This window comes from Raphanus sativus, chromosome 5, assembly GCF_000801105.2.
Source record: "Raphanus sativus cultivar WK10039 chromosome 5, ASM80110v3, whole genome shotgun sequence".
Classification (NCBI taxonomy): Eukaryota; Viridiplantae; Streptophyta; class Magnoliopsida; order Brassicales; family Brassicaceae; genus Raphanus; species Raphanus sativus.
In genome coordinates this window covers 26,796,187-26,822,690 of record NC_079515.1, presented here as the reverse complement: position 1 = coordinate 26,822,690, position 26,504 = coordinate 26,796,187, and the positions used below count along the sequence as shown (strand labels likewise).

The 26,504-nt window shown below is 33.2% G+C and overlaps 5 protein-coding genes and 1 long non-coding RNA gene across 9 annotated transcripts; 1 reads left to right on the top strand and 5 right to left on the bottom strand.

Moving 5' to 3' along the window:
* Positions 1–19: 19 nt before the first annotated feature.
* On the bottom strand, positions 20–2,073 carry LOC108862488 (PTI1-like tyrosine-protein kinase 3). Its single transcript, XM_018636629.2, has 4 exons — positions 1,862–2,073; positions 809–1,644; positions 494–713; positions 20–381 (listed from the first exon to the last, which is right to left on the bottom strand). The coding sequence occupies exons 1-4, from the start codon at positions 1,886–1,888 to the stop codon at positions 250–252; spliced, it is 1,215 nt and encodes a 404-aa protein (XP_018492131.1). The 5' UTR covers positions 1,889–2,073; the 3' UTR covers positions 20–249.
* Positions 2,074–4,168: 2,095 nt separating this feature from the next.
* On the bottom strand, positions 4,169–5,685 carry LOC108858641 (cytochrome b561 and DOMON domain-containing protein At5g48750-like). The gene has a single exon (XM_018632533.2). The coding sequence runs from the start codon at positions 5,571–5,573 to the stop codon at positions 4,281–4,283; it is 1,293 nt and encodes a 430-aa protein (XP_018488035.1). The 5' UTR covers positions 5,574–5,685; the 3' UTR covers positions 4,169–4,280.
* Positions 5,686–10,100: 4,415 nt separating this feature from the next.
* On the bottom strand, positions 10,101–13,896 carry LOC108857113 (uncharacterized protein At3g49140). The gene is made up of 12 exons (XM_018631046.2): positions 13,657–13,896; positions 12,623–12,740; positions 12,236–12,452; positions 12,050–12,152; positions 11,871–11,935; positions 11,650–11,766; positions 11,455–11,553; positions 11,226–11,379; positions 11,034–11,143; positions 10,804–10,953; positions 10,622–10,717; positions 10,101–10,519 (listed from the first exon to the last, which is right to left on the bottom strand). Exons 1-12 carry the CDS (start codon positions 13,688–13,690, stop codon positions 10,409–10,411), a joined length of 1,374 nt encoding a protein of 457 aa, XP_018486548.1. The 5' UTR covers positions 13,691–13,896; the 3' UTR covers positions 10,101–10,408.
* Positions 13,897–15,879: 1,983 nt separating this feature from the next.
* LOC108857028 (uncharacterized) lies at positions 15,880–18,467 on the bottom strand. Of its 4 annotated transcripts, none has more exons than XR_001950291.2 (7): positions 17,803–18,467; positions 17,463–17,739; positions 17,305–17,371; positions 16,780–17,202; positions 16,660–16,715; positions 16,421–16,577; positions 15,880–16,353 (listed from the first exon to the last, which is right to left on the bottom strand). It is a non-coding gene; the product is annotated as an uncharacterized LOC108857028 (long non-coding RNA). The 4 variants fall into 4 exon arrangements; XR_001950304.2 differs by lacking the exon at positions 16,660–16,715 and having other exon boundaries at positions 17,803–17,992; positions 18,115–18,464; XR_008945845.1 differs by lacking the exon at positions 16,660–16,715 and having other exon boundaries at positions 17,463–17,729; positions 17,803–18,464.
* A 4,454-nt stretch (positions 18,468–22,921) lies between these two features.
* LOC108859320 (mitochondrial import inner membrane translocase subunit PAM16 like 2) lies at positions 22,922–24,355 on the top strand. The gene is made up of 4 exons (XM_018633212.2): positions 22,922–23,169; positions 23,328–23,415; positions 23,827–23,960; positions 24,061–24,355. The coding sequence occupies exons 1-4, from the start codon at positions 23,167–23,169 to the stop codon at positions 24,184–24,186; spliced, it is 351 nt and encodes a 116-aa protein (XP_018488714.1). The 5' UTR covers positions 22,922–23,166; the 3' UTR covers positions 24,187–24,355.
* A 111-nt stretch (positions 24,356–24,466) lies between these two features.
* On the bottom strand, positions 24,467–26,030 carry LOC108860863 (putative pirin-like protein At3g59260). Its single transcript, XM_018634713.2, has 7 exons — positions 25,908–26,030; positions 25,763–25,812; positions 25,637–25,675; positions 25,516–25,544; positions 25,368–25,430; positions 25,180–25,280; positions 24,467–25,086 (listed from the first exon to the last, which is right to left on the bottom strand). Exons 1-7 carry the CDS (start codon positions 25,991–25,993, stop codon positions 24,600–24,602), a joined length of 855 nt encoding a protein of 284 aa, XP_018490215.1. The 5' UTR covers positions 25,994–26,030; the 3' UTR covers positions 24,467–24,599.
* Positions 26,031–26,504: the final 474 nt, after the last annotated feature.

Sequence of the window (26,504 nt, the reverse complement as noted above, 5' to 3'; positions counted from 1 at the left end):
AGAAAACTGAAAGGTAAAGGAGAAAAAAAACTTTAAATAACCACAAAAAAATAGAATTACAAATCAAACGACTCCACCAAACAATTGTCAACAGAACACCAACACACTACTTATCACCTTAACAAACATAGAAGAAGAGATACGCCTCAACAAAGACTCTCAAGAATATATTTGTATGGTATGAATATATATGCATGGTATGGGCAACACATGAAACAGAAACCAATCTCCCATAATTACATAGAAGGGCTAAGTTTCCTGGGACGGAACAGCTGCTGGTGTTGATGACCTCAACAAGGGCTGTAAAGCTTTTACCACAATGCTCATGTTCGGCCTAAACTCTGATTCGTATTGCACACACAAGGCTGCAACAGCCGCGAGCTGAAACTCAACAAAAAGGGAGAAAGAAACATTTCATGATTAAGCTTCAAAAGTGGTTCTCTCACAAGTTAGAGATGAAAACATAAACAAATATGAAAGCTTTTTTCTTTACCTTTGCAACAGCTTTAGGAGGATACTCCCCTTTGAGTTTCGGATCAACACATTGCTTCACTTTGTCTTCACTCAGCCTTGGAGTGGCCCAAGTGACAAGACTTTGCTGACCACGTGGCATTGTATGATCAACTGGTTTCCTGCCAGTCAAGAGCTCCAAAAGCACTACACCGAAACTATAAACATCACTCTTCTGAGTCAGTTGACCAGTCATCGCATACCTGCAACACCAAAACCCTAAAAGTTAACAATCTTTTTACTTCCTCAAGAACAGTGTGATGAACTGTTGTTGTTGTTGTTCAGAAGTATTCATTACTCTGGTGCATGGTAACCAAAGGTTCCCAAAACTCTAGTAGAATGAAGACGAGCAGCCATATCAGGAGACTGATTCGAGAGATTAAAATCAGCAATCTTGGCTTTAAAGTCATCAAAGAGAAGCACATTGCTAGACCGAACATCTCTATGTATCACCGCAGGTTGAACCTTCTCGTGTAAATACTCAAGTCCCTTAGCCGCATCAACCGCTATTCTAACACGTTGGATCCAATCAAGCGTTGGACCTGGCTGTGCTCCCTGGACTCCTTTCCTCCCGTGCAAAACATCATGCAAAGATCCCATCGTCGCAAATTCGTACGCGAGTACACGAACACTCCCTTCAACGCAGTAACCAAACAGCTGAACAAAGTTATCGTTCCGCAGCTTCGAGACCCTCGAGACTTGCGTCAAGAACTCGTTATTTGATTCAGGCTCAGCCGCGTTATCAAGCTTCTTGACCGCCACAGCTTTGCCATCTTCCAAAGTTGCGTAGTAGGCTCTTCCGTACGAACCTTCACCGATCAACACCTTTGATCCAAAGTTATCGGTCTTTTCTTTCAGCTCGTCCAACGACAACGCAGGGACGTCGATAGATGGAGGCTCCTTCAACGCATTATCAGGCTTCACAGCAGCCTGTGGTTTCTTATTATCACTATAGTGCTTAGGGCTGCTACTCAGGTGCTCGTTTTCAGGAGAAGGGTAAGGCTCTTCGACGTGGCAAACACAGCACAACCACCTACGCATCTTCCCTCTCTTGTTGTTGTTGCCTATATAGAGATCGTCTACAGCTCTCGGTTTATCAAGCCGAACAAAGTAGCCTGGTGAAGTATCGTTAGCCTGCAAAATGTCATTAGGATCTGAGTGACTGATATATTCTAAGTTTTGATGTTATTGACATTCTAAACATGTGTATTGATTCGAGATTCATGCTAAAGTTAAAGACCTTTACACAAACCCACGAGCTGCTTAAACTCTAATAAACAACATCTTGTTTGGAAACTAGAGAGAGATTCGAGCAAAAAAAAAAATCAAAGCTTTTGGATATAAATTTTACCGCTGGACGATGATGATCAGAATCCATACAAATAATTAACGGAGGAGAAGGATCGAATCAATTTAAGATATTTCGTTAGAAAAAACAGAGATGAAAACAGAGAGAAAACAGCTGAGAGAATGTGTAAAAAGCAAAGAGAAACAGAGAGGAATGATAGAAAATAACTTGTCGCCAAAAAACAAAACAAAACAAGATTACCTGTAAAGTGTGTTTCAAAAGAACAAAAAGAGTTACCTGTAAAGTATGTCTTATCTTTTATCTCTTGGTGTCGTGTAATGAGTATCTTTGTATGAAAATGTTGGTTTTATTGTTGTGTTTTTTTGTTGGTTAGAGAGATTAGAGAGGAGAAACAAACGTGAGGAATGGAATTGAATTTACTGGGACTACAAAAGCTTTGAGCTAAGGACAGAGAGATATATAATGGATGAGGAGGAGGAGGAGGAGGAGACAGCGAAGCAAACGCGCTTAAGGAAAATTTTCGACAAAGATATCATTTTTAATTGTTTAATTATTAAAAGATATTTTTAGTGGCTTCTTCTTATTTCTGTAGCTTTGCTTTCTGTCAACATCATCTTCTGGATGAACATTCTATAATCATGACTTTTTTTTTTTTTTTTGTAAACCAATAATCATGACTTTTTTTGGCGCGTCTTTTGCGTTTTTCTTTTCAACGTGTTGATGATCTGAATAAATAGTTACAGTTTGGAGTCACTTACTGTGGGATAAATAACATAAGTTTTCTGAGAAGAAAGCAACGATACACTCCTGTCTAATCTCTCTGTCCAACCACCACCATGATTTTGATTGGATTTAGACAGATTATGTGGCTTCTCTGTACTTGTAATCCGTTTACATCTTTTAAGCTGGTCAGAAAAATGTTAAAGCTTTTTTTGGGTTTAGATTTTGACGTTTGTTACCATTACCCTTCAAGCTTCAATGATCTTATCTATCTGAAACTATAAGATGACTAGTTTAGTAACTGATAAAAGTGATCTTAATTTATACAAATCTATTCAGAACGCAATCTTCTTAAATGTTACTGCCGCAATCATAAATTTTCTCCTAAAAACATTATATTGGTCTATTTAAATTCTTGGAATTTTCTTGTTTTGAATATTCAACTTAAACAACTTTTATTAATCATAACTGAATTGTCTACACGTAAGAAAATTTAAAGAATGGTCCAACACTAATTGTCTAAGACAGCAACACTTATAGACACTACATGTAAAAAGAAATAAAACTAGACCACGTCAGTGGAGCTCACTTTGATTCGCTTCTAGATCTTCCGGTATCTTGTCACCCCATCTCTTCTCAAAATTCGAGATCTCGTTCGCAAAACCACTTTGATTAGCTTCTTGGTCTTCCGGTTTCTTCTGGAACAAGCCACCACCCCATCTCTTCTTGAACTGTAAGATCTCCGTCACAATTGCAAAAGCTCCAATAGCACATATGATGGCGGTGTATGCGATCTTCCATCCACTTCCAGGTTGCAATATAACAAACCCTTTGTATATGTTGTACACGCTCAGCACAACTACCACGTATCCGACCGTGTGATGATACCAGTTCCAGTATGTTCTGTATTTGTGGTCTTTACCCGGTCTTGCTTTGAGTGCAAGTATTTGCAAGAGCCCTAATGATATGTTTTTCGACAAAGATATCATTTTTAATTGTTTAATTATTAAAAGATATTTTTAGTGGCTTCTTCTTATTTCTGTATCTTTGCTTTCTGTCAACATCATCTTCTGGATGAACATTCTATAATCATGACTTTTTTTGGCGCGTCTCTTGCGTTTTTTTTCAACGTGTTGATGATCTGAATAAATAGTTACAGTTTGGAGTCACTAACTGTGGGATGATAAAGGAACATAAATTTTCTGTGAAGAAAGCAACAATACAGTCCTGTCTGATGATCTCTCTATCCAACCACAATGATTTTTTATTGGATTTTGGACAGATTCTCTGGCTTCTTCTCTGTACTTGTAGTAATGTGTTTACATCTTCTTACGGTGGTCAAGAAAAATGTTAAAGCTTCTTTTTTTGGGTTTAGATTTTGACGTTCAGTTACCATTACCCTTTAGCTTCATGATCCATCTGTCTGAAACTATAGGAAGACTAGTGTAGTACTGATAAAACTGATTTTTCTTTATACAAATCTATTCAGAACACAATCGTTCCTCACTTAAATGTTACTGCCGCAATCGTACGTTCCCCATAGTTATTGTCAGTACTGAAAGTTTTCTCCTAAAAACTTTTTATGTTGGTCTATTCAAATTCTTGAAAATTCTTATTTGAATATTCAACTTTAAACAACTTTTATTGATTAGAACTTGAATCGTCTACACGTAAAGGATGGTCCAACACGAATTGTCTAAGACAGCAACATTTATAGACACTACATGAAAAAGAAATAAAACTAGACCACTCCAGTGGAAGCAATTTGATTAGCTTCTAGGTCTTCCGGTATCTTGTCACTCCATCTCTTCTCAAAATTCGAGATCTCGTTCGCAAAACCACTTTGATTAGCTTCTTGGTCTTCCGGTTTCTTCTCGAACAAGCCACCCCATCTCTTCTTGAACTGTAACATCTCCATCACAATTGCAAAAGCTCCAATAGCACATATGATGGCGGTGTATGCGATCTTCCATCCACTTCCAGGTTGCAATATAACAAACCCTTTGTATATGTTGTACACGCTCAGCACAACTACCACGTATCCGACCGTGTGATGATACCAGTTCCAGTATGTTCTGTATTTGTGGTCTTTACCCGGTCTTGCTTTGAGCGCAAGTATTTGCAAAAGCCCTAAACAGAATATTAAAATCCCTATAATGGTATGCGCCGTACTTCTCATCCCGGTGTGATATGCCATGTAGATCGCTGTTCCAAGACCTCCAAGAAGACCGGCTACATATCCGGTGAGTTGACAGATGACGTGTACATAGAACCAAGTGGGGTCTAATGTTTCGTAGATCTTCATGTATCTAGCCACCATAACTCCAATAGGCATGAGAATCCCCCAACTCACTGTGTTTACTAAACCATGGATTTGCTTGACCAACAACATGTTTCCGTTAACTGATTTGGTCGCTGTGACTTGTCCGGAAAGCAAATCCAAAGTGGACATGGATTTTAGATGATCTCCACTCATTGCGTGCATCCCAAGTCTATCCCCTCCCTTCAACGGACCGTCTTGCCACAAGTGATTCACAACGGTTGTGTTAGGAGGTAACACTAGAGTTGCGAATATAGTCATCTCTCCATCAACGTACTCGGCGGATACTTGTGACACACCAAAGCTAAGAGGAGACTCTTGGAGCATAGTAGCGTAGCTGTTGATGGAGGAAGTATAAGCACGCATGACTCCAGATGTTGAGTTACGGTAAGCCACAAGACATTGAGCGCCTAACATGCCTTTCTTCGTCGGGTTGATGGCCCAAGCGATCCAACTAGAAGACTCAAGATTGGCATGACGGTATGCGACGTCAAGAACTCCGGTTTCTCGAGCATAGCTGAAGTGTAGGAACGAGTCTAACACCGGAAGATCCTTGCATGAACGGTAATGTTTTCCGTTGTTGAAGATGTGAGCTTCACATCGAGGTTGAGGTCCTTGATCTGTTGTTGTTGTTGTTGTTGCCGTAGTAAAGAGTGGACACGACAAGAACATGAAGCACATAAGGACGAGAATGGCTCTTGAAGATAAAGACATGACGTTGATGATTGTTTGGAGAACACGAAGGTTAATGAATCTTCAGAAGGCAGAGTGATCAGTTGCACAAAGTAATAAGACGCTTTGTTTTTTTTTCGAGTAGTAGAAAGCTTTGCCCTATTGCTTCATATATAGTGCTACAGTTTCCATATTGTTGTCGTAATTTTCCTTTTTTCTTTGATTCCATATTTATGATCCCTTTAATCAGTGTTTTGTGAATCAATATAAACCGTCATCATATCATCTGTTATCCTCACGTTTGACGATTTCCTTTTTTAAATAAAAACTAGATTAGGACCCGCCCTAAAGGGCGGAAATTGATTTGTCAAATTTCAATTAATAATATATGGTATATATAATATGTGTATATAATATCTCTATAATATTATTTGAGAAGTCAGTTTCCAATGTGTCGCGCTCACGTTAACTCTCACGAAGGTTGATTACGCTGATACCCTTAATGAATTAAAAAATTTACATTTAAATACTATTATTGAAATATTTATTTAGTTTCCGTTTAAAATTTTCCAAATAACATATATAATAAAAAGAAACATTTATAAAGTTTTTTTAAAATATTAAAAACGAAAATAAATGTTTATATAATATGATTTCATTAAAAAGGAAATTTCACAAAATAGAAATATTCCATTTAAGACTATTTTAAATAACATAAAATATACTTTTGAAGTAATAAAAATTTTATTTATATCTATATTTTCTTAGATGAAAATATATATTTTATAATGTGATTTCGTAATCTATAAATTACATTTTACTTATATAATATGATTTCTAAAATACAATCACAAAAAATTAAACTGTTTATTTTAAATAGATATTAAAAATAAAGTCAAGTTAACTTTTGATCAAATAATTAAAATATTTTAAATTAACATAACATTATATAATTTAACAAGGTAGATATATTATATATCTCTATAATATTATTTGAGAAGTCAGTTTCCTATATGTCGCTCTCACGTTAACTCTCACGATGGTTGATTACATTGATACCCTTAATGAATTTAAAATATTATATTTAAATACTATTATTTTTTATTTAGTTTCCTTTTTAAAAAATTTCCATAAAACATATATATTAAAAAGGAAACATTTATAAATTTTCAAAATCGAATTTAAAAACGAAAATATATATGTATATATAATATGAGTTCATTAAAAAGGAAATTTCACAACATAGTAATATTCTATTTAAAAACTATTTTAGATAACATAAAATATACTTTTGAAATAATAAAATACTTACTTTATATCTATTGTTTCTTATATGAAAAATAATTATTTGTATATAATGTGATTTTATAAAAACAAATTTCAGAAAGATAATCTTGATATTAGAAAAATAAATATTATTTATTTTAAAACATAATTTTAAACAATACAAAATAATAGAAATATTTTGATATATCTATCTAATGTCTTAAATGATTACATAAAATAATTAAGTAACATAAACTGGTATATATTTACTTGACTAAAAATAGTTTATAATTAGTATTATTGAATTTTTTTTTGTTATTTTTTGATATATTTAGTTGATTATAATATCATTCAATTCCAGAAAAATATCTATAAATTATATTTTCTTATATAATATGATTTATCAAATACAATCACAATTTTTTACTGTTTATTTTAAGAGAGAATAAAAACTATCATTTTAACAATTAAATAATTATTAAATATTTTAAATAACACAACAATATATACTTTAACTATGTAGATATATTATATTTTATTATTACAATTATATGTTTTTCCTAATCTTAAATTTTCTTTTAAATTTTATGTTTTTATGTTTGTGGAGTTTAATATAAACATAATCCAAATACCAAAGTAAATATGAATTCTTATTTTTAGATTATATAAAATAAATTTTAGTTTATCTCTCAATAAATCTAAGACATATAATTATTTAGATTTTATAAGATATTTTAATTATTGTAAATATTGATACGTGTTAATGAGCTTCCAAAATGTATCAGTTACTTATGTATGTAACTCAATATATGAAATATTTTAATTATTGTATATTATATATTAATATCAATTGGATTTTTTCTAAATGGAGTCTGGATACTTACTTTTATTAGTCCGACCACGTAAACCATTAAAAATAATTATATTTCAGTTTGAATTTGAAAGAATATACGTGACTCAACATACTCACAATATTAGTGACTCGACTAAATAATCTTATATCTAAAATAATATATTATATTAAATAAAGAAATACAACAAACAACCTAAATGCATATAATAAATTAATCAAAATTTTAATATATTTAGAATAAAAAGAACTACAGTTGAATGCAGAGAAATAAATGTAATCAAATATATCTAAATGATAACTAAATCGACTAGATATAACATATCTAAAATCATATGTCTAATTGAAGTATTGTAATATTATTAATATAAATTATGCATAAAATTATAAATTAATTTAAAATTAAAGTATATAGCGACCAATTAGTATAGTATATTTATTTTATAAATATTTATACCCGTGCATGAGCACGGGAAAATCACCTAGTTATATATATTTTGTGTAACATTTATATATATATACATATTAGACATATATATAATATTTTATTAAATATATATAGAATTTAATAGTGTTATAATTTGTATTGTACTTGTTATTAGTTTGTATTTAATTTTCTTTTATTTTTAGTATAATAATTTGCTTTATCACACATTTTACCTTTTAACTTATACACATAGTCTCGTAAAATGTAATATATAAAAAACATATTTAAAAAATCTACTGACCATATGCCACCATTATTTGGTTGTTTGAACAAAAAAAAATCATGTTCTTGCATAACTGTATATGTTGTGATATGATGTAGGTGAAGAGTAAATATATGGAAGTAAAGTTAGTGATACGAACATGAGCCTATGTTGGTCTATGCCACAATTATTTGGTTTTTGGAAGATCAATGAGCATAAGCATACACGGTCTTTGTATGCTTACGTTGTAAATGAGTCGGATATTTTTTTCTTATGTCTGGAATGATATGGAACTCGTTGATTTAAGAGTGGTTCAGTTTTATATGATCTAATTATATTAAGAGATTAATCAAAAATATTATAAAAGTGTTACTGGTTAGGTTTAACTAATCTATGTTGGTTAAGATTTGGTTTAATTTAAGTTGGTAGGTTGCATAGTATAGGAGGTATGATATATTCTAGCAACAACTATGAAAGAGTCCAAAATTTAAATGAGAACTTTAAATAGTAGATAATCCCTAAATTAATAGATTAGATATGATCTGAAGTTTTTTCTGTATTGAAAATATGCAGCAATTTTCAAATAAAATCTACAATTTAGAATGCCGGTATGTTGTGATATTCTCTACAATATTTATAAGATAAAGATTAATGTATAAACTATAATGTTTATCATCAGACAGAACTATAATGTTTATAATGTTTATCTAGTTTACAAAAAAAAAAAACTATAATGTTTATCTCATCCAATAAAAATTGATGATAACAAAAAACAAAATCGAATTATATCTTTAAAAAAAAAATTGAAATCCATGATTACATAACAAATACGTTGACAAAAAAAGACCACATAGTCTACATAACACATATATGTAGTATGACTTTTCAAAATTAACAAATAAATTTCTAGAGTATATTACAAGTCATAATCCTTTTGTCATAACCTGTTTTGGTTCATGTAAAGTATTATGGCGTCATGCATGCTTATAGTTATGTGGTTTTAGGGTTTGCCTTACCTTGGAATTTCACTCGGTGTGTTTGTCTTCTATTCGTATTACTCAGTCTTACTCAAGGTGTGAGACAAAACTAAAACCAGATCAAGACCTCTTTCACTCTCTGTCTCCATGTCGACATTTCCGTCTATTGTAATGCCTCTGAAACGTGTAACATCATTTGGAAATATGGTATTGTCAGACCAGTGGTTCAGCAATATTCACCCTCTCGTTGCTCACATCTGACATGTGGGAAGTTTTGATCCGCGTTTTCTCTTATCATGAGAAGGTTAGCTGCTAACTTTGTATATTGAACATCAGTAAACACTTCTATTCTTGTCGGTCAAAACCAGTGTATCTTGTGATCGTATGTTATCTATATATGTTAGGTTAATTGACTCTATTACTTGGCATTTTCTACTACATCTATTGGACTGGTCTCATATACACAATGTACATTCTTTTTTCCATATTTTTTCACCTCCAATAATATATCTTCTGCACTAACCACTTGTGTTTCCTTCTCTTAATATTCTCATTTCTAAGGAAGGAGAAAGATCAGGAGGCTGAGAAATGATAGATGAGCAGAGAAAGCTGTTTATGAGGAGGAGGCTGAATCACTTGGAGACAGCATTATAGGTGCTTCAACCTGAACCCAAAGCCTGATAATTTTTAGTGTCTGTATAAGATATAAGATCATTGCTTCCACCAAGATGAAAGGAACTTTTGTGCGGATAAAAGTTAGTGATCTATAACAATTGGTAACTGTAAAGAGGAAACAAAAAGGTTTTATTTGATCTTTAAGTTAGTTGTAAAAAAAAAAACAGAACAACATTGGACTTATCATAGAAGTTTACTTCAAATGTATCAACTTCTATTTATTCTTACATTTTTTATTTTATTTTATTTAACTTACTAAGACAATGTAAGAAGCGGCAATCTCCACACAGCCCTAGTACGGTCTCTCTTGGAAGCTCATCTTTATGTACATAAAACGTCAGAGCAAAGAACTCCACAGTGGCAACACAGCTCCTTCTCTGTTAACTTTGTTTCAGATTGGTGACTTTGATAACGGATCTTCTAACGGTATGCGTCCTTCAGACTCTCGTCGTTAGACTTCAACTTCCTTCTGCGTGAACGAGGGAACAGCAGCTGGTGCATCTTCTTTTCTGCTGCCATTTCTGTTGTAGCCTGTAAGAAAAAAAAAACGATGTGAGACGCATAAGCATACCAATGTCCTTCTATAACCACTTTTGTTCAATGTTTTGGCTCTTAAGCATTATCATATCTCACCCTGGTTTTGAAAGGGAAACGGTGAGTTTGGACTTGTGCGCCTGTGAAAACTCTCACATCCATACCAAGGCTATCAACACTGATCAGGTTAGCTTCCTGCATAAGATGATAAAGTAGCAAGATCGATATACAAAAAAATGCGCATTCCAAACTTGTATATACAGAAAACTTGGATACATTACCTCTGCATGAAGACCTTTCTTTTTGCATAGAGCTTTAAGTGCAATGTCTGAACTAATCCCTCTGTTGTTGAAACGCTCTATGATTGCACAAGTAGAGTGCACTAAGATGTCTGGTTCAGCGTCTTGAAAATCTTGCAAGCTTATAGAAGACTGAAAAAACGTCAAAGAACCTTGACATCAACGCACTGTGTGAGACCAAAGAAACGATGGTTTGCAAAAATAAAACATACCTCTGTTCCATAGAGGGAGAGAAGCTCTATTCCCACAATCTCTAATCTATATAGACTAGAACTCATATCGTTCTCGTCATGTCTGGAAGTAGTGTTTTGATTATCATCACCTGAATTGAAAATACAACTCAAAGATATCAACAGAAAAGTTTACAAATGCACATTTGAGCACATCTGAGAATATGAAAGGACCTTGAACCTCCCAGCTATAGTCATCTCTATCTTCCGAGAGAAACAATCTTCTTATATAGGATTCCTCGTCAAGGAAAGCCGGCCTAAGGCATGCGAGTATGGATACACCATTAGATGGATAGTCCATTTTCCTGTCATAGTCCATGCTGATAGCCTGGATGATGGCATGTCACACTGATTAGGTATTTTCATCATCATGCTATTGCAAACGTTATTTGTTTGTATAAACCTTTGACATGTGTTTGGCAAAGTAGATAGGATGAACGCCATTGGAAGTGTCAGGCATTCCCCAATCAACCGGAATGTCTCCAGCTTCAGAGTCCATCATCTGCTCAGATTTTCAAAGTAGATCAGCAAAGAGATACACCGGGCTTGTTTTTTGCGAGGAAACTAAGAGAGTAGTACAACAACAGATGCAACCTACCTCGAAATAATGGTCATCAAAGATGATTTGGTCAAGATTACCAATTTCTGAAATGTTATATTCCTCATGGAGCCGTGAGTTTTCGTAGCGTGGGACATCCATTCCAAAAAAGGCTTTCTACAAAAGTATACAATGAATAAGATGACAGTCGTGCTGCTTACTGCCTACTTATCAGTTATGTACAGATACATTACATTCTACTTGATCATTGATACGCTTACCACTGGATTACTAGCTCCAGGATCTTCTAAGATGTTCACATCATCAGGAATGTCGAAGAAGATATCTACATTAGAAAAGAAAAATACACAACACACGATGAAAACAGAGTTGGTGAGAAAGAAAGTGATCAATACATCTACTACAATTAATACATGGAGAAAATACATATAAGACTAACCTCCATAATCATCAATGACGTACTTAAACTCAGACCATGAATTATGATCGTGTGGTTCACAGTGAATTGCTCCAGGGAACACCAACACAGCACTGCTGTTAGCCTACAATGAAACGAGGGTCAGCAACACTATTATAGTTCATATTGAAACTCTAACAGTAGTGGTCTCTCATATTTGTTTCTCACCTCGACGGTAGTCCTTGCTACTTCAGCAGGAGAGAGTTTTGTCTCCTGGACTCTTTTGCCAGGCTTCAGATCTTCCAGAGGATGATAGCCGTAGAAAGAAGAATCAGGCACTGAGTCAGAATAATCAGCAGCCACGGAAACTTTGGTGAGGCCAAGGTCATGTCCACCGGTTGCTACATGAAAGGCTGATCCAAAAGAAGGTATCTTGGATCTGGAACTGAGTACAAATTATTTTCATCAAGAATCACTCCCAAAAGCAAACACAATGCGTCTAATACTCTTGGATATAAACACGTTATAGTTATGTCAAAGGATCAAGGAGGAGACCGGATTTGTCATGGCATAAACACAGAATCGAATACATAGGTTTCATTGTTAATCACATACCTTAATACGGAGAGATTAGCAGAGGCAGATCCATCAAAGACACGGTTTCTTGCGCTGCTGTGTCTTTTGTAGGAAGGGAAGTCATCCGTGTAAGAGTAATGATGGCAATGAGATGGACCTGATGAAGAAAACAATACCAAACAATGTTCAAATGCCTCCAAATTACAGAAAGAAAAAGGTAAAAAAATTACAGGAAATATCAAGGCTTTATAAACAGATTCACAAATCTCTAACAATGAGATTAACATATAAATCTTCCCACATTAAAAAAAAAAACAAAATTTTACTGAGAATATAATATGAAGAATATAATATGAAGATAGAACAAACAGAGATAAGATAACCCAAATTTCAGAAATCATTGAAAAAATTACAGCTAAAGAGGAAAAGATTAAGACTTTGATAAACAGATTCACAAATCTCTAACAATGAGATTAACATTTAACTCCTCCCACATTCAAAAATACAAAAATTTACCGGGTAAATAATCTGAAGATTGAGCAAACAGATTTAAAACAGAGATAACCCAAATTTCAGAAATCATTGAAAAATTACAGCAAGAGAGAAAAGTTTAAGACTTTATAAACATATTTACAAATCTCTAACAATGACATTAACATATAACTCTTCCCACATTAAAAAAAAAAAACTTTACAGGGAAATAATCTGAAGATAGAACAAACAGAGATAACCCAAATTTCAGAAATCATTGAAAAAATACAGCTAAAGAAGAAAGATTAAGACTTTATAAACAGATTCACAAATCTCTAACAATGACATTAACATTCAACTCCTCCCTCATTAAAAATCAGAACTTTTTTTACCCAAAAAAAAACAAAACTTTACTCAAAAAATAATCTGAAGATTGAACAAAAAGGTGAGTCAACGAGAAAAATGCTTTCGCCATTAATAAAAAAGCGTGTGATGATGATTGAGTTAATTAAATTCGTGTCACGCAGCCATGCACAATCCATTACCAGCTTAGAATTTAATCAATAAGGAGGGAGAGAGATCTTAAAAAGTTGGTGAGGTACCGAGGGAAAAAGAAGAAGCAGCTGCGATCACCATGATCAGATCGGAGAAACTCAAAGTTCAGCCGCCGTGAAATGTCAAAGTAGGTGATCGTTTGGAATCTCCGCCGTATTCTTCGCCGTCTTTGAGGCTGGCTGGATCACGTTTCTGTCTCTTTGTTTGTGTTTACTGTCGCGTCTAACATTAATTTGCCATAGACTTCAGAAAACTTTTTCAGCTTTTTATATTCGTTTTTGTTTTTTTCTTCTATTCATGGAAATATTGATTTTTTTTTAATTTATCTGTTTGGGTCATCAGATCATGGGAAAAGTTGGTGTGGCTGCTATTTCTTACGGAAATCTGAAATTTCGTTTTCTTTTTATCTAAAAATAAAAATCTTCAGAAAATGATAAATGGATATTCCTTTGATTCTTTATTTAATATACTCATCATGAAAACTCTTGACTCGCACACGACCAACCAATTGTGACTTGTGAGTTTGCTTACTACAAATTGGTACGGTTTATCTGAACGTACCTAGATGAATGGTTCTGTTAGATTCTTTAGGCGATGATACCAAGAACAATGCGCAAGTCTCTTTCTTTTTTCAGACGTCGGTGATGTAACGCTATACGATCTTATAACCTACCATTATAAGAGCAACCTCTCAGTAATGATATCTCACTACAGAGTTTTCAAAATACATATGTATATGTATTATATATATCTACTAGGGGTATTCCGGCGCTACGCGCCGGATTCGGACGTTTTATTCTCTAGTAAGCTTAAATTGTTTATTTGTTAGTTGTTAATACCTGTATTTTAATCTGTTTTTACCGTTTGATTCACTTAAAAATAGAATAAACAGTCGATAGATGCAAGAAAGTAAATATAGTTGACCTTTAAACGTAAAGTGAAGTTGATGATCCATAGGGAAAATAGTGTAAATACATGTGTTTGTTTTGTGAGTATTTTGTGAGTGATTAAGAGTTCTAAGTTGGGTAAAGTGATAAGATTATGATTTATTGATGGAGAGTTTTAGTTATTTAATTTCCTGATTTTTTTTAGTTTCATTTTGTTATAAGGACCATTTGTAGAGGATGCTGTGCTTTTGAGTTAAAGGTGTGTAATTAATTGTCTATTTGTTTTCGTCAGATTGTTAATATTTATGTAGATTATCTCTAATATTCATATTCTGTGTAGATTAGTGACTAAGCATATTAATTTTCGTTAATTATATATAAGAATGTTAGTTTTATTATAAATTTTGGTGTTACATATTATTTTTATTGTAAATTAACTATTAGAAATGGTTAAAATCAGTTGAAAAAAAAAACTATTAGAAATGGTAATTGTGTTGTAGTTTATTTTATTTATTTATTTAGTAATTAGTCATCATTGGTAAGTAGCACTAATTTTGGAGAAGAAAGATTATGTGATGGGAAATGTGGTTTTACCTTTGAATTTGAGTCATATTGTCTATTGACATGTATTTGTATTGTGGTTTTATGAAATGTAATTTGGTTAAAAAAACAGGCACAAAAAGACATAGTAAATACGAATGATACAGACGAAGAAGTCCATAGGTGCTCGGAGGCGGATTGTGTTAAGCGATTCTGAGCTCTTTTTAGTTTAAACCTTAAAGATTAGTCTGTAATATGTTTTCCGACTCCACCGGTTGTTTTGTTAACCAATGCTAGAGAAATATAAGAATATGTATTAAGATAACATTCTATATATTTGCTGTCAAATGGTATATGTGAAGACCCATCAAGTGAGGCTTTGAGCTTATGCAGACACTTGCTATAGGTGTTAGTTTTGTCGAGATGTATTATTTGGAACGGTTGGGGTGACTACTTGAGGAAGGAAAAGTTTAACCAATATTTTGGAAATTCTAAAAAAACTGGAAGGAACGTAACATAAGCCAATAAGCAGTGAATAAAAACTCTCAATAATGAGACACAAAGAGAGAAGTCAAATATCAGGCACTATCCGGAGGGTTCGCTTCCATTGATAATTGGCGCTTAAGCCAGCTAGGTCCTCAAGTGCCTACATCTGATTGATACATGTGCACATGCCAAGACAATTTTTTTTAAGAAACTCATACTACAGCAGTGATATGTTTTACAAATAAAATGTGTGGCAGGAAATGATAATCTACGACGGGTTGAGGGTTGCGTCAAGTGTGTGATACATGGTAGTAACATTTTTAATGAGTCAAGGATTTAGCTGTTGTAAAGTGGTGCTTAAAGTAAGCGATTAAATTGAACCTTCAAGTCAGAGCCTCTCCACTGAGTTCGGTCGGAATGTAGAAGTTGTTATTTATATACTTGTAAGAAGAGAGCTTGCTTGAGACATACGAAAATTTGAAAGAAACAAAGACCGTAGCATAACGGGTGGGAATGAGTTGTGGTCCTATTTCATTATTATGCTACATCCGAGAAAAACTCCAGCGTAGCTGTGGTTGACATGAGGGTCATAGACTCCCTTGAGATTTTACTCAATGCGTGCCTTCTTCACAGAGTGTCCATCCTCCATAACTGTTGGCTCCTCCGAAGTCATTTCAAGAACAACATGTGGAGCACGTAGTAGAGCTGCCTCGCCTCTGTTTTCTTCAACCATACCATGACTATTGAACCTTCTACTACTGGTCACACGACACCAAGTGACGGATTTGTTGTTATGGATGCAGCTCCCACCATATCGTCGCCGGGTTGTCACTACCAGTGAAAATATGCCAGTTAAGTAAGGAGGAAAAAGACGTAAGTTGTTAGTTGTTGAACTCACCTGGACCGCAAAATTAGCTATTGCTAGGCGCTGGTGCGACTGAGAATGCGTGAGAGAGGGGAAGAGTGATGTTCTAAAGCGGAAAGTGAACATCCTGCCTACAATCTTGGAGGCCTTGTGGGAGGGACCTTACATGTGGGTCTTCAACGCCAACGTGCTGTATCACAAAACGCCAAAGTAAACAAAGACAAAAATGAGAAGAAATACAGAGAGATCATGGGTTACTCGGTGACTGATACCATGACCAGTGAAGCACAAATATTGGTTTGTCATCTCACGTTAAAAGCAACAAACACTGCAGAGTCAGGCCCATCAGAGACAGATTATAACGGATCATAAGTTGACGTTAGTGTCCTAACCTGATGCGGTGAATTCAGTACATAGTCATTAAGCTCCGACACTCTTATAGATTCAGTCTTCTTTGACATCTCCATATTTTGTAGAAGTAGATGAACAACCTTATTCACTGCTACAGATCTTAGGGTAAGGAATGTGCGAGAGGGGTTTTAGGCGCTATTTCCTAACCCTTTAAGGTAACTCATCTGACTGGATGTACCCAGAAAAAAATGGCGTGGAAAAGAAACAAATGGAGTGGGTTTAATATATGAAAGAGATTGCACTAAGGAGAGATGCTCAAAGTGAGACCAGAAAACTTGCTCTATATGAGTTTCTTGCGTACATTCAAGCTTTAAAAAACTAAAGGCTCGACACCAGACGTTACTAATTTATGATGGAGAAACCTGGAAAGCCCGTCAAAAACACTAAGACAAATAGTGGTATCCCTGCATAGTGTAAGAGATGAAATGTATAACATTTTGATGTATTAAACTAAACTTTTTCTTAACAATGTTAACAAAATAAAAGGTGATGTCGTTGTTATGAACCTGTGACTTCATGCACTGGTTTCTTCACTGTAAGTGGTTTTAATATCCCTCACTTCACCAACAATATCTGAAACCAAACAATTGTAGTAATGATAGTTTTATGTGGGATGAAAATTATTTCTCGGGAATGGCTGAAAAGAATCGAAAGAGAAACACACCTGGCAAATCCGTGTTCATATTAGCCAATTACATGAGTCGTTCATAATCACTAAACCTGAAAAACGGGGGAGAGGGTCCATGGTTTCTGCTATCTCGTCAAATTTTGTATCATCATGAATCGAATAGCAACAGGGCTGTCAACAAATCTGAAGTTTTGGTAGCTTCTGGTGACATCAAAAACTCTCATCTCATAAAGAGATCCTTTCTTCAGAATGTGTTTGAAAGTATTGAACTGGTTAATGTTGGTAGACGCTTGGATAACCTGACTGTGAGCATCTATAAAAGAGTACAAAATCAATGAATATCTATAATAATAAAATTAATAGAATTTAGAAATACCTTTTGGGATCTATGAGATCACTGGAATGGAGGGATTTGGAGAAGGCTCCCTGTGAAAAACTGAAGATACGTTGAAGAGGACATAGTGGGTTTCCTCCACTGAATGTCATAATTACAGAAAGTTATCCCGACACTCCAAAGTGGAGGTGAAGCGGTACCGCGGTGGTTTGACAGAGCGTCGTCACAAATTCTTTCAGATTAGATTAAGATTTTTGTGGACAAAATATTAACACAAATTAGTCGTAGCCAAATTAGCCTAGAAAACAAAACGAAATCAAAACACAACTTTAGATATTTCTGGCCTCCCAAAACCTTAGCAGACGAACCGCTGCAGTGTTAGAGCATCAGACGGCTTTCAGGTCGGCAAGGAGAGTGTAGGAAGACGCCATTGAAATCGTTTGCTGGTAAAAAGTATGATTCTTGATATCGTTTGAGTTGAACTAAACATCACAGAAAGGTCCGGCATTTATAGTAGAGGCTTCAGCCGGTTACGGTGGAAGACGAAGCGGTAGCTTGATTGCTTCAAGTGGGCGGAGTGGAGTAATCACTGAAACTCTGGAGTAAAAGAATGATTTATGATTTGTTGAGACGTTACAGAGCTCTTCTCGGCGCTCAAAGAATAAGATTTACTGGGGGAGGTTGGTTACGAATGAGGAAGACGAAGAAAGATGAAAATTTAATACTGTAATAGAAAGGTCTTCAAAATCCATACGCAATATGATATTGGGCTTGCCGAAATGTATGAAGGCCCAAATTATATAAGATAGCCCTATCCAGTCTGTTTCGCTAATGGTCAAAACAAATATTAATAGCGAAGACGGGAAAAACGCGGAGCCTATGACATTGCGACACGTGTCGCGAAATGCCCTCACCACCAAGGGCGACGTGGACGCAGGAGGTGCCAAAAAAAGTCTACTTTATATATTAAGATATATATATTAATATTAGTATCTTATAGTTGACAATCTTAAAGATATGGGAAACACACTAACAAAATTAAATAAAGATATTTTTAGTTCGACTTATAATAATTAAAAAAACTTTTATATATATATAGAGAGAAATCTCCATTAGAATTGCTCTAATATACCAAAGTATCTTTTCACATGTTGGCAGGTAAAAAAATGTTTCTTTGTTCACTTTTCCAGTTGATTTTATTTATTTGATTTCTGTAATTCAGTTACACCATAGCAATCCAAGTATATAAACATTGAAAGACCTTTTTTATTGTTATGTCAGTGGAGAAGTTATTACAGAAAAATGTATAATAATATCAATTATACTTGTATCCACTATATGAATTTTATACATATTTATTTAACGATTGTCAAAAATACATATTTATTTAACGATAAGACAGAATACAATAAATTTAGAAGAAAAGGTAAAATAAAATATAAATAAAATCAAACAATTTCTTCGTGTTTTTATTTCAAATTTTCTCTCTATAATATTCTTTGAAAATCAGTTTTTACGTGTTGCACATGCATTAGTTCTTACAATGGTTAATTACATAATTACTCTTAATGAATTTAAAATATTATATCTAGTTATCATTATTAAAAAAATTATTTACTAATTTATGTCAAATAAATTTTCTATTTACTAATTTATGTCAACAATTTTGATATTAAAAATAAACAATATTACTTGTAAAACATTATCTTAAGAAACACTATGTTATATATTTTCAAAATAATTATATCTATACATTTTCTTAGATGATTACAAAAATAGTTTAAATAACAAAGCAAATTATCTTTGATTGACTAAGAATATTTTATAATTACTATTATTGAAATGATTTATTCATTTTTACATATTCCACACTTTCTTTACATTTTTATTAGACTATAAGAAAATATCTATAAAAATTTATTATTTTTTCTTATATAACATGATTTTCAGAAAGAAATCTCAAAACTTTGTTATTTATTTTTAAAATGTTTAAAAATATTCTGAAACAAAGATTTTAAGCAAAATAATAATTATTAGAAAGGAAATAATTCTTCTTTACTATAAACCTATTTTTGATCAAATTATTACAAATATTTTTAAATAGAATAACTCTAAATACTTTTAATAACTAAACTAGATTTTGGATTACAAACAAATTTTCTTATGAGTTAGTATTTTGAGATTGTTGTGCATTATTATGTCTTATTATGTCGAAGAACGATTTTTTTAAAGAAATATATAATTTATGAAATATTTATTTGAGATTTTGTATATACATTTTTATGTCACTTTCTTAGGTCTGCATATTTTATCCGGATCTAAAAAGAGAACCAAAATCGACTTGAAAATACATGTTTGGTTAGGGTCCGGGCTCAGGAAAAAGTACATTTAAGCATTTTCTTGGACTTGCTGGTCTTGGTTTGCGTCTGGGTCCTATCCGAGATCCAATCGTATATCCAAAGTAACTGAAATGTTTTGTGTAGATTATATATTTTGGGTATTTTGGATATGATTTAAATAGTACAGACATATTCTAAGTTTTAGGATTGGGTTTTTGGTTATAGTTTTGAGTTTTAGGTTAAATTTAAAAAATGTGAAATATATTTTGGGTATTCTGATAAAATTTTGGGTATTTTTGATTGTTTGGATCAAATTTCAAGTAAAATTTGTGGGATTTTGAGGTATTTAAATACTGTTAGTTATTTGTTTTGGTTTTAGGTATTTTTGTGTTTCAGTTTTTTTTTGTGATTTTGGAGTGCATGAGCTTTTTTACCCAATTATTGTATAGGTATTTGAATTATAGACCAGGAACTACATGTGTCCGAAAGGAATTAACTCAAACCGAAAATTTTCAAATATCTAATTAGATCAAAATGTCTAGGACTTGAAGGTTTCAGATCTGAAAAACGATCTGTACCCGACTCGAATATCCGTTTACCCAAATTAATATCTTTAAATGAAAGAGTATAAAACAGAATAGTATTTTAAATTTATTAGAATTTATGTAAACAAACCAATAAATGTTAAGAAAATTGAAATTATAAAATATTATAATTGGTTATAATACACTAATTCTCGTTTAACTCTTTATAATTTATAATTCTATTACACAAATAAATTTAGTTTAGACAAAAAATATTGTTACACAAGCAACTGAATTAAAAGAGAGTGAACGAAGGCCTGTTGTTTATGTAACTATATGCCAAACATAGATTTGAACCACCAAACACCTTTGTCTCATTAGGAGCAGCGTTGCACCCAGAAATAACTCTTTGAAGGCTCGCCGATGACGGTATTCTGGTTACACATGATCGATATACAAAATCCTGTAATTTTTAAATTTTGGCACTTTTGTCATTGCCCCCACCGAATGATAGAGATCATGTTGCCAGAGAGGGATACGGTGATAACAACTCTTCGACTTTGGGTCTGTTTTTTTATTTGGAAATTTCTGATTTTTTCATTTAAATTTAATTAGTTTATCAACAATTTTAATTACTTTAGTCATTAACTTATATTTTTATATCTCACAATTAGTTTTTATTGTATTTTTTGAGGGTGCAGTTGGTATTTTCTAAAAAATATCTTAATGAAACAATTATAGGTTGTGATTAGCCTAATGGGACAATATACTTATTTTTGGCTTAAAAACAATTTTTCCTAAATATTTTAGTATTTTTTTCAAAAAAATATCTCTTTTAAACCGTATATAAACCCTATATAGATACATGATTATATTTTATTTTCTATATAGATTCATATATGAACTGTTAATTAAGTTACAATAAATGAAATAGTATTAAATGTATCTATAGTCACATGTTTATTTAAACGTTATAGGATATTAATTATTTGGTTAATAGAAAAGATGTTAGTTATAAATATTTGGTTATATGCATTAAGTTGGGCTAAAAATGAATAGGTGCAACAATTTTTCTAAGTAGATTTTTTAGGATGATCTCTTTTCTAATAGTATTGATTATCCTTAATGATACATTTTTAGTTTTTTACTACCTTGTTGCCACTATTATAGTTTTGCTTTATCTCCTTTTTACTTAATAAAATTTTAATAAGAATTTTATTTTGGTTTCTTCTTACAAACTTATATAAATACTAAAAAGAAAATTTCTATAAATTATGTAATATATTAATTTATATATATAATGTATTTTACTTTTATTTTCCTTTTGTTTTCCTTTATGTTTATATTTTCATAAATAATAAGGAAATCTCCATAAATATGAAATATAATAATTTTTATAAATTACCTCCAGGTTAATCAAAAAAATATTGATTTACATATAAAATGTGTTTTACTTTTTTTCCCAAAACAACATAAACAAAAAGCAAATTAATATAAAATTGTAAATTATATTTATATATAACTTCGCAAAAACACAAAAAGTAATTTAGGTATTTTTTATGTAAAAGTAAATGATTTTTATTATAAATATATTTTTATTGGAATGGGTACAGAAACATATTTAAATATTTTAAACAAATAAACCTATCATCTAATATAGTGTTTTTAAAAAACAATATACATATCTTTAGTTAGCTTAAAACCAAAAGAAAATCAGTATGTGAAAACGAGTTTAAAAAAAAAAATTACCATAAATATAATTTTATAAAATAATTACAAAAAATTGAATGACATAAACCAATCATATAATTCAGAAAAAATGTATTACAACTAACTAGAACTGAAAATCATTTCAAAAAATAGAAGTTTGAAAATAAAAATATTGTTATTGTTTGATCTTGATCAAATTAATAGAATCAAACTTTTTCAATTTTTGGATATTACGATGTTCAAAACAATACTTTATGGATATTGTGAGTCTGTGACCAAACTGATAGAATCAAATTTATCAATTTTTGGATATTGGTGTTCACACATTTATTCAAGGATCAATATAAACAAACAGAATATATTATCAAAATAAAAGTACTTCCTTCATGTTTTAAGTTCCATAAAGAAACACTTTTATAAGTTCAAAAGAAAAACAAGGCTTAATTTTTCAACGGTCAATATCGATCCACCCGATTAACGATGGGCCTGATATGTTGACAGCCCAAGCCCATGCATAACCTGTATTTGGTTCTTGTTGGATACTACTACTTTTATAATTTCCTTCAATTTCCTTTTGCGTTAATCTTGTACTTGTTCGTGCTGGTCATTGGTCTTGGCCGTGTTTGTCCTAACATTTTTGTTTATTACACGAACACGAACCAAAAGAAAAACCAAAAAAAAAAAAAAAAAAAAAGAGAACCCTAGATTGTTCTATCGCCTTCCTGTCCAGGTTTATCTCTCTCTTTCTCCCCGCCCGCGAAAAACGAATCCGAATCTCGCAAACGAAAGAAGCATCTTTCCGAATCTCTCAATCGAGCAATTAATCAGCTTCAATGGTGAGTTGGGTTCTTTGATAAAGTCAATTCATTTTAAGCTTCATTTGGGATCGCTTGTTGTTGATTTGGTGTGAATCAGATAGGTTGATTGATGCGTGTAGATATCTGTGGCTAAAGGCCTGTGCTTTGTTGTCAATTCATTTGGTTTCTGTTTACAGGCAGGGAGAATCATTGCGCAGCTCATTGTGATGGGTTCTGGGATATTGGGTCGTGCTTTCTTTCAAGCCTATCGTCAGGCTCTTGCTAGTGAGTTCTTGTTGTGTATTTCCATCAACTGCTCTCTTTGGAACATCTGTTTTTTTTCTTTCGATTGATAGATTGGTTTACAGATTGCATTTTCATAATGACTAGTGATTCTGTGGATTTTTCTAGAACAGTTTATATGTTTCCTGAAACAGATTGCCCTGTTTTGATTGACTATATCGAACCCGTGAATGCTCTTTTTTTTTTTCCAATTAATATATTGGCGACACGGCTTAACGAGTTGCATTTTCATGGTGGACTAGTGACTCTGTGGATTTTTTTTTTTTACTACTTATATCAGAACATGTTATAAGTTTCCCCAAACAAATTTGCTTTATCTGATTCGTGTATGTTGATTTTGTAATTAAGACAAAGAGTCATGTATCTTAACAAAATAAACTTATATATTTGCAGATGCTTCTAAAACTGGCGTAGCGCAGGAAGCAATGCAGAACGCAGTACGTAAAGCAGGAAAATCCATTACTGAGCAAGAGGCTAGGCAGATTCTCGGTGTCACCGAGCAGACCTCTTGGGAAGAGATAGTACAGGTAAAAAAACATACATTTTTTCTTTCTTTGTCTTGTCTAGTCTGAAACTCTGGAGTATTTAATAACTAAAAAGGAGTTTGTTGGTTGGCGATGAATGCAGAAATACGATAAGCTGTTTGAGAACAACGCCAAAGCTGGGAGCTTTTACCTTCAATCGAAAGTTCATCGAGCCAAAGAATGTCTTGAAGAGGTGTACAGGAGCAAAGCCAACGGTACACCTAGTTAAAGACTTTTTTATCTTTAAATGTTTTTTTCTCTTTACAGAATTACATTTCTTGCTCATTATGTAAAATCAAAGACAGTATCACAGTTCTTTGAGATGATGTGTAAAACTTTGAAAGACGGCCATAGCTTTCTTCACCCATTGTTTACTAATAACGAAGAGTGCTTTCTCTGTTCAGTTTGATCAAGTGTCCAAGGAACCTACTTATAATTAGTATGGCTTTTTGTTCTTTTCGTGCAGTTGTATCATTCACTACTATGACTCTTTTAGAGTTTTGCTTTTTACAATAAAATATGCTTTATTCCATTAAAAATGTGATGTTTATTGGTTAAGATATGATGTAAAATATAAGACTCAAAACCCTGAAAAAATAGTATACTAAAAAAACAGTCTATGGTTATTGTTTAAGACTCTTTTCACTCTGACCTCCAATACTTCTTCTCAAAGCCATTCTCGCCATTGCGATAGTCCCATATGGTCCCATCAATCTCAGCCTGCGTGTTCATCACAAATGGCCCGTGTTGAACCACAGGCTCCCCGATCGGTTCTCCTGCAATCAACAAGAACCTCAACGGCCTATAGTCTGACGTATTCCACACGCTAACTTCATCCCCTGTTCCGAACACCACAAGAGTGTGTGCTTTCACTGCGTAAGAGTCCGAGGAGCCAAACACGCCTTCGTTGCAGTCTATGACGTAGGCGAAGGCGGTCCAGGACTCCGGAATACTCTGGTGGGTTTGAGCTCCTGGCTGGAGAGTTATGTCAAGGAACATGATTGGTGTTCTTGTGTAGAATGGAGACTGGACTCCCATTGACTCTCCTGCTATGACTTTGACCTCTACTCCTGCTTCATATGCTACTGGCATCTCAGAGCTCGATATTTCGACGTTTGATGGGTCGATCCTGAGCAGAATCAAAGAAACATGAATCTTAGAAACATTGATAAAGATGTGAAGAAAAGTGGAGTCTGTATATATATGATGAATCTTGTTTTACATTTTGTCACTTGAAGGGAGGTTGACCCAAAGCTGTAAGCCAGTGTTACTGCGTTCTTTAGGCATTTCAGAATGAATGATTCCTCTTCCTGCTGTTGTCCACTGAATATACAAAAAAAAAAACACAATAAAACCACAAATCTAAGAGGTTAATTTAGGGTTTATGTTTTAGTTTTAGTTTTTTTTTACCAGAACATCTCCTTCATCGACTGTTCCCTTGTTACCATTGAAGTCTTGGTGAATGAGGCCTCCCTGATCAAGTTAAAATGATTTGAGTTAACCAAAAAAATAAAGCTTTTGATTATTGATTTAAATCATGATGAGACTTGTTTCTCACCTCCAACATGTATGTAACACTCTCAAAACCTACATGCACAGAGATTATCAATTACATGAGACACACTATAAAACAATGTAGGCCTTTTGTATGTATAATAAGAATGAAAAGATGATTTCACCTCTATGAGGATGATCTCGGAATCCACCCGGAGGTGAAACTGATCAAGAAACAAACAACAATGAGTAAGTAAAAAAATCAAAATCACAAATTTTAAATTGCACATTGCTAAAGTAATAAGAATTACCAGAAAATTCAGCAAGCGACACGAACGGGTCCAATAACTCATGGTCACTCCTGAATTAACCCAAAAAGAAAAAAAAAATATGAAATTTGAAGGTGAAGACACTAGATTTTTCTTGGAAAACTGAGAAAGAAAACAAGAAACTCACTTAGTGATGCCTTGTCTAATGTTAGCACCATCGTTGCTATTCTCAAAATTTGCAAATATCTTCTTCACGACCTGTCTGGATGACATATTGATGATTATGACAAAGATCGATGATAGAATTAGAGTTACTTAGTTGTGTTTGATATGTAAATATAAGATACATATATATAGTGATATGCATTGACATTATGCTAATATTCGTATAATGTTAAATCTCTTAAACACATAAAGGAATCATGCTAAAAATAATTAAGTTCTACTTATTTTCAAATCTTTCCATTTAATATTAATGAATACCACTGGTTAGTCTTTACAAATTTTTTTTTTTTTTTGATAATCTTGGGATTCCCCACTTCGTAGGTCATTCCCCAGACCCCGGTCAGATAGCGGTCCGCTTCACCCGGAAGGATATTACCTGGACTGAGGATAAGACCCAACATCCAGTACCGCTGGTGACACGGAAGAGTAGTTCCCCCCGCCTAATATCGAACCCGGAGGCATGACAATTGGCCCCCAAAACCCTTACAAAGTGGACTATCTCATCCGGTCTACTCTTTACAATTTTGATATGCAAAATGCACATTTTTTTGAAAAAGTC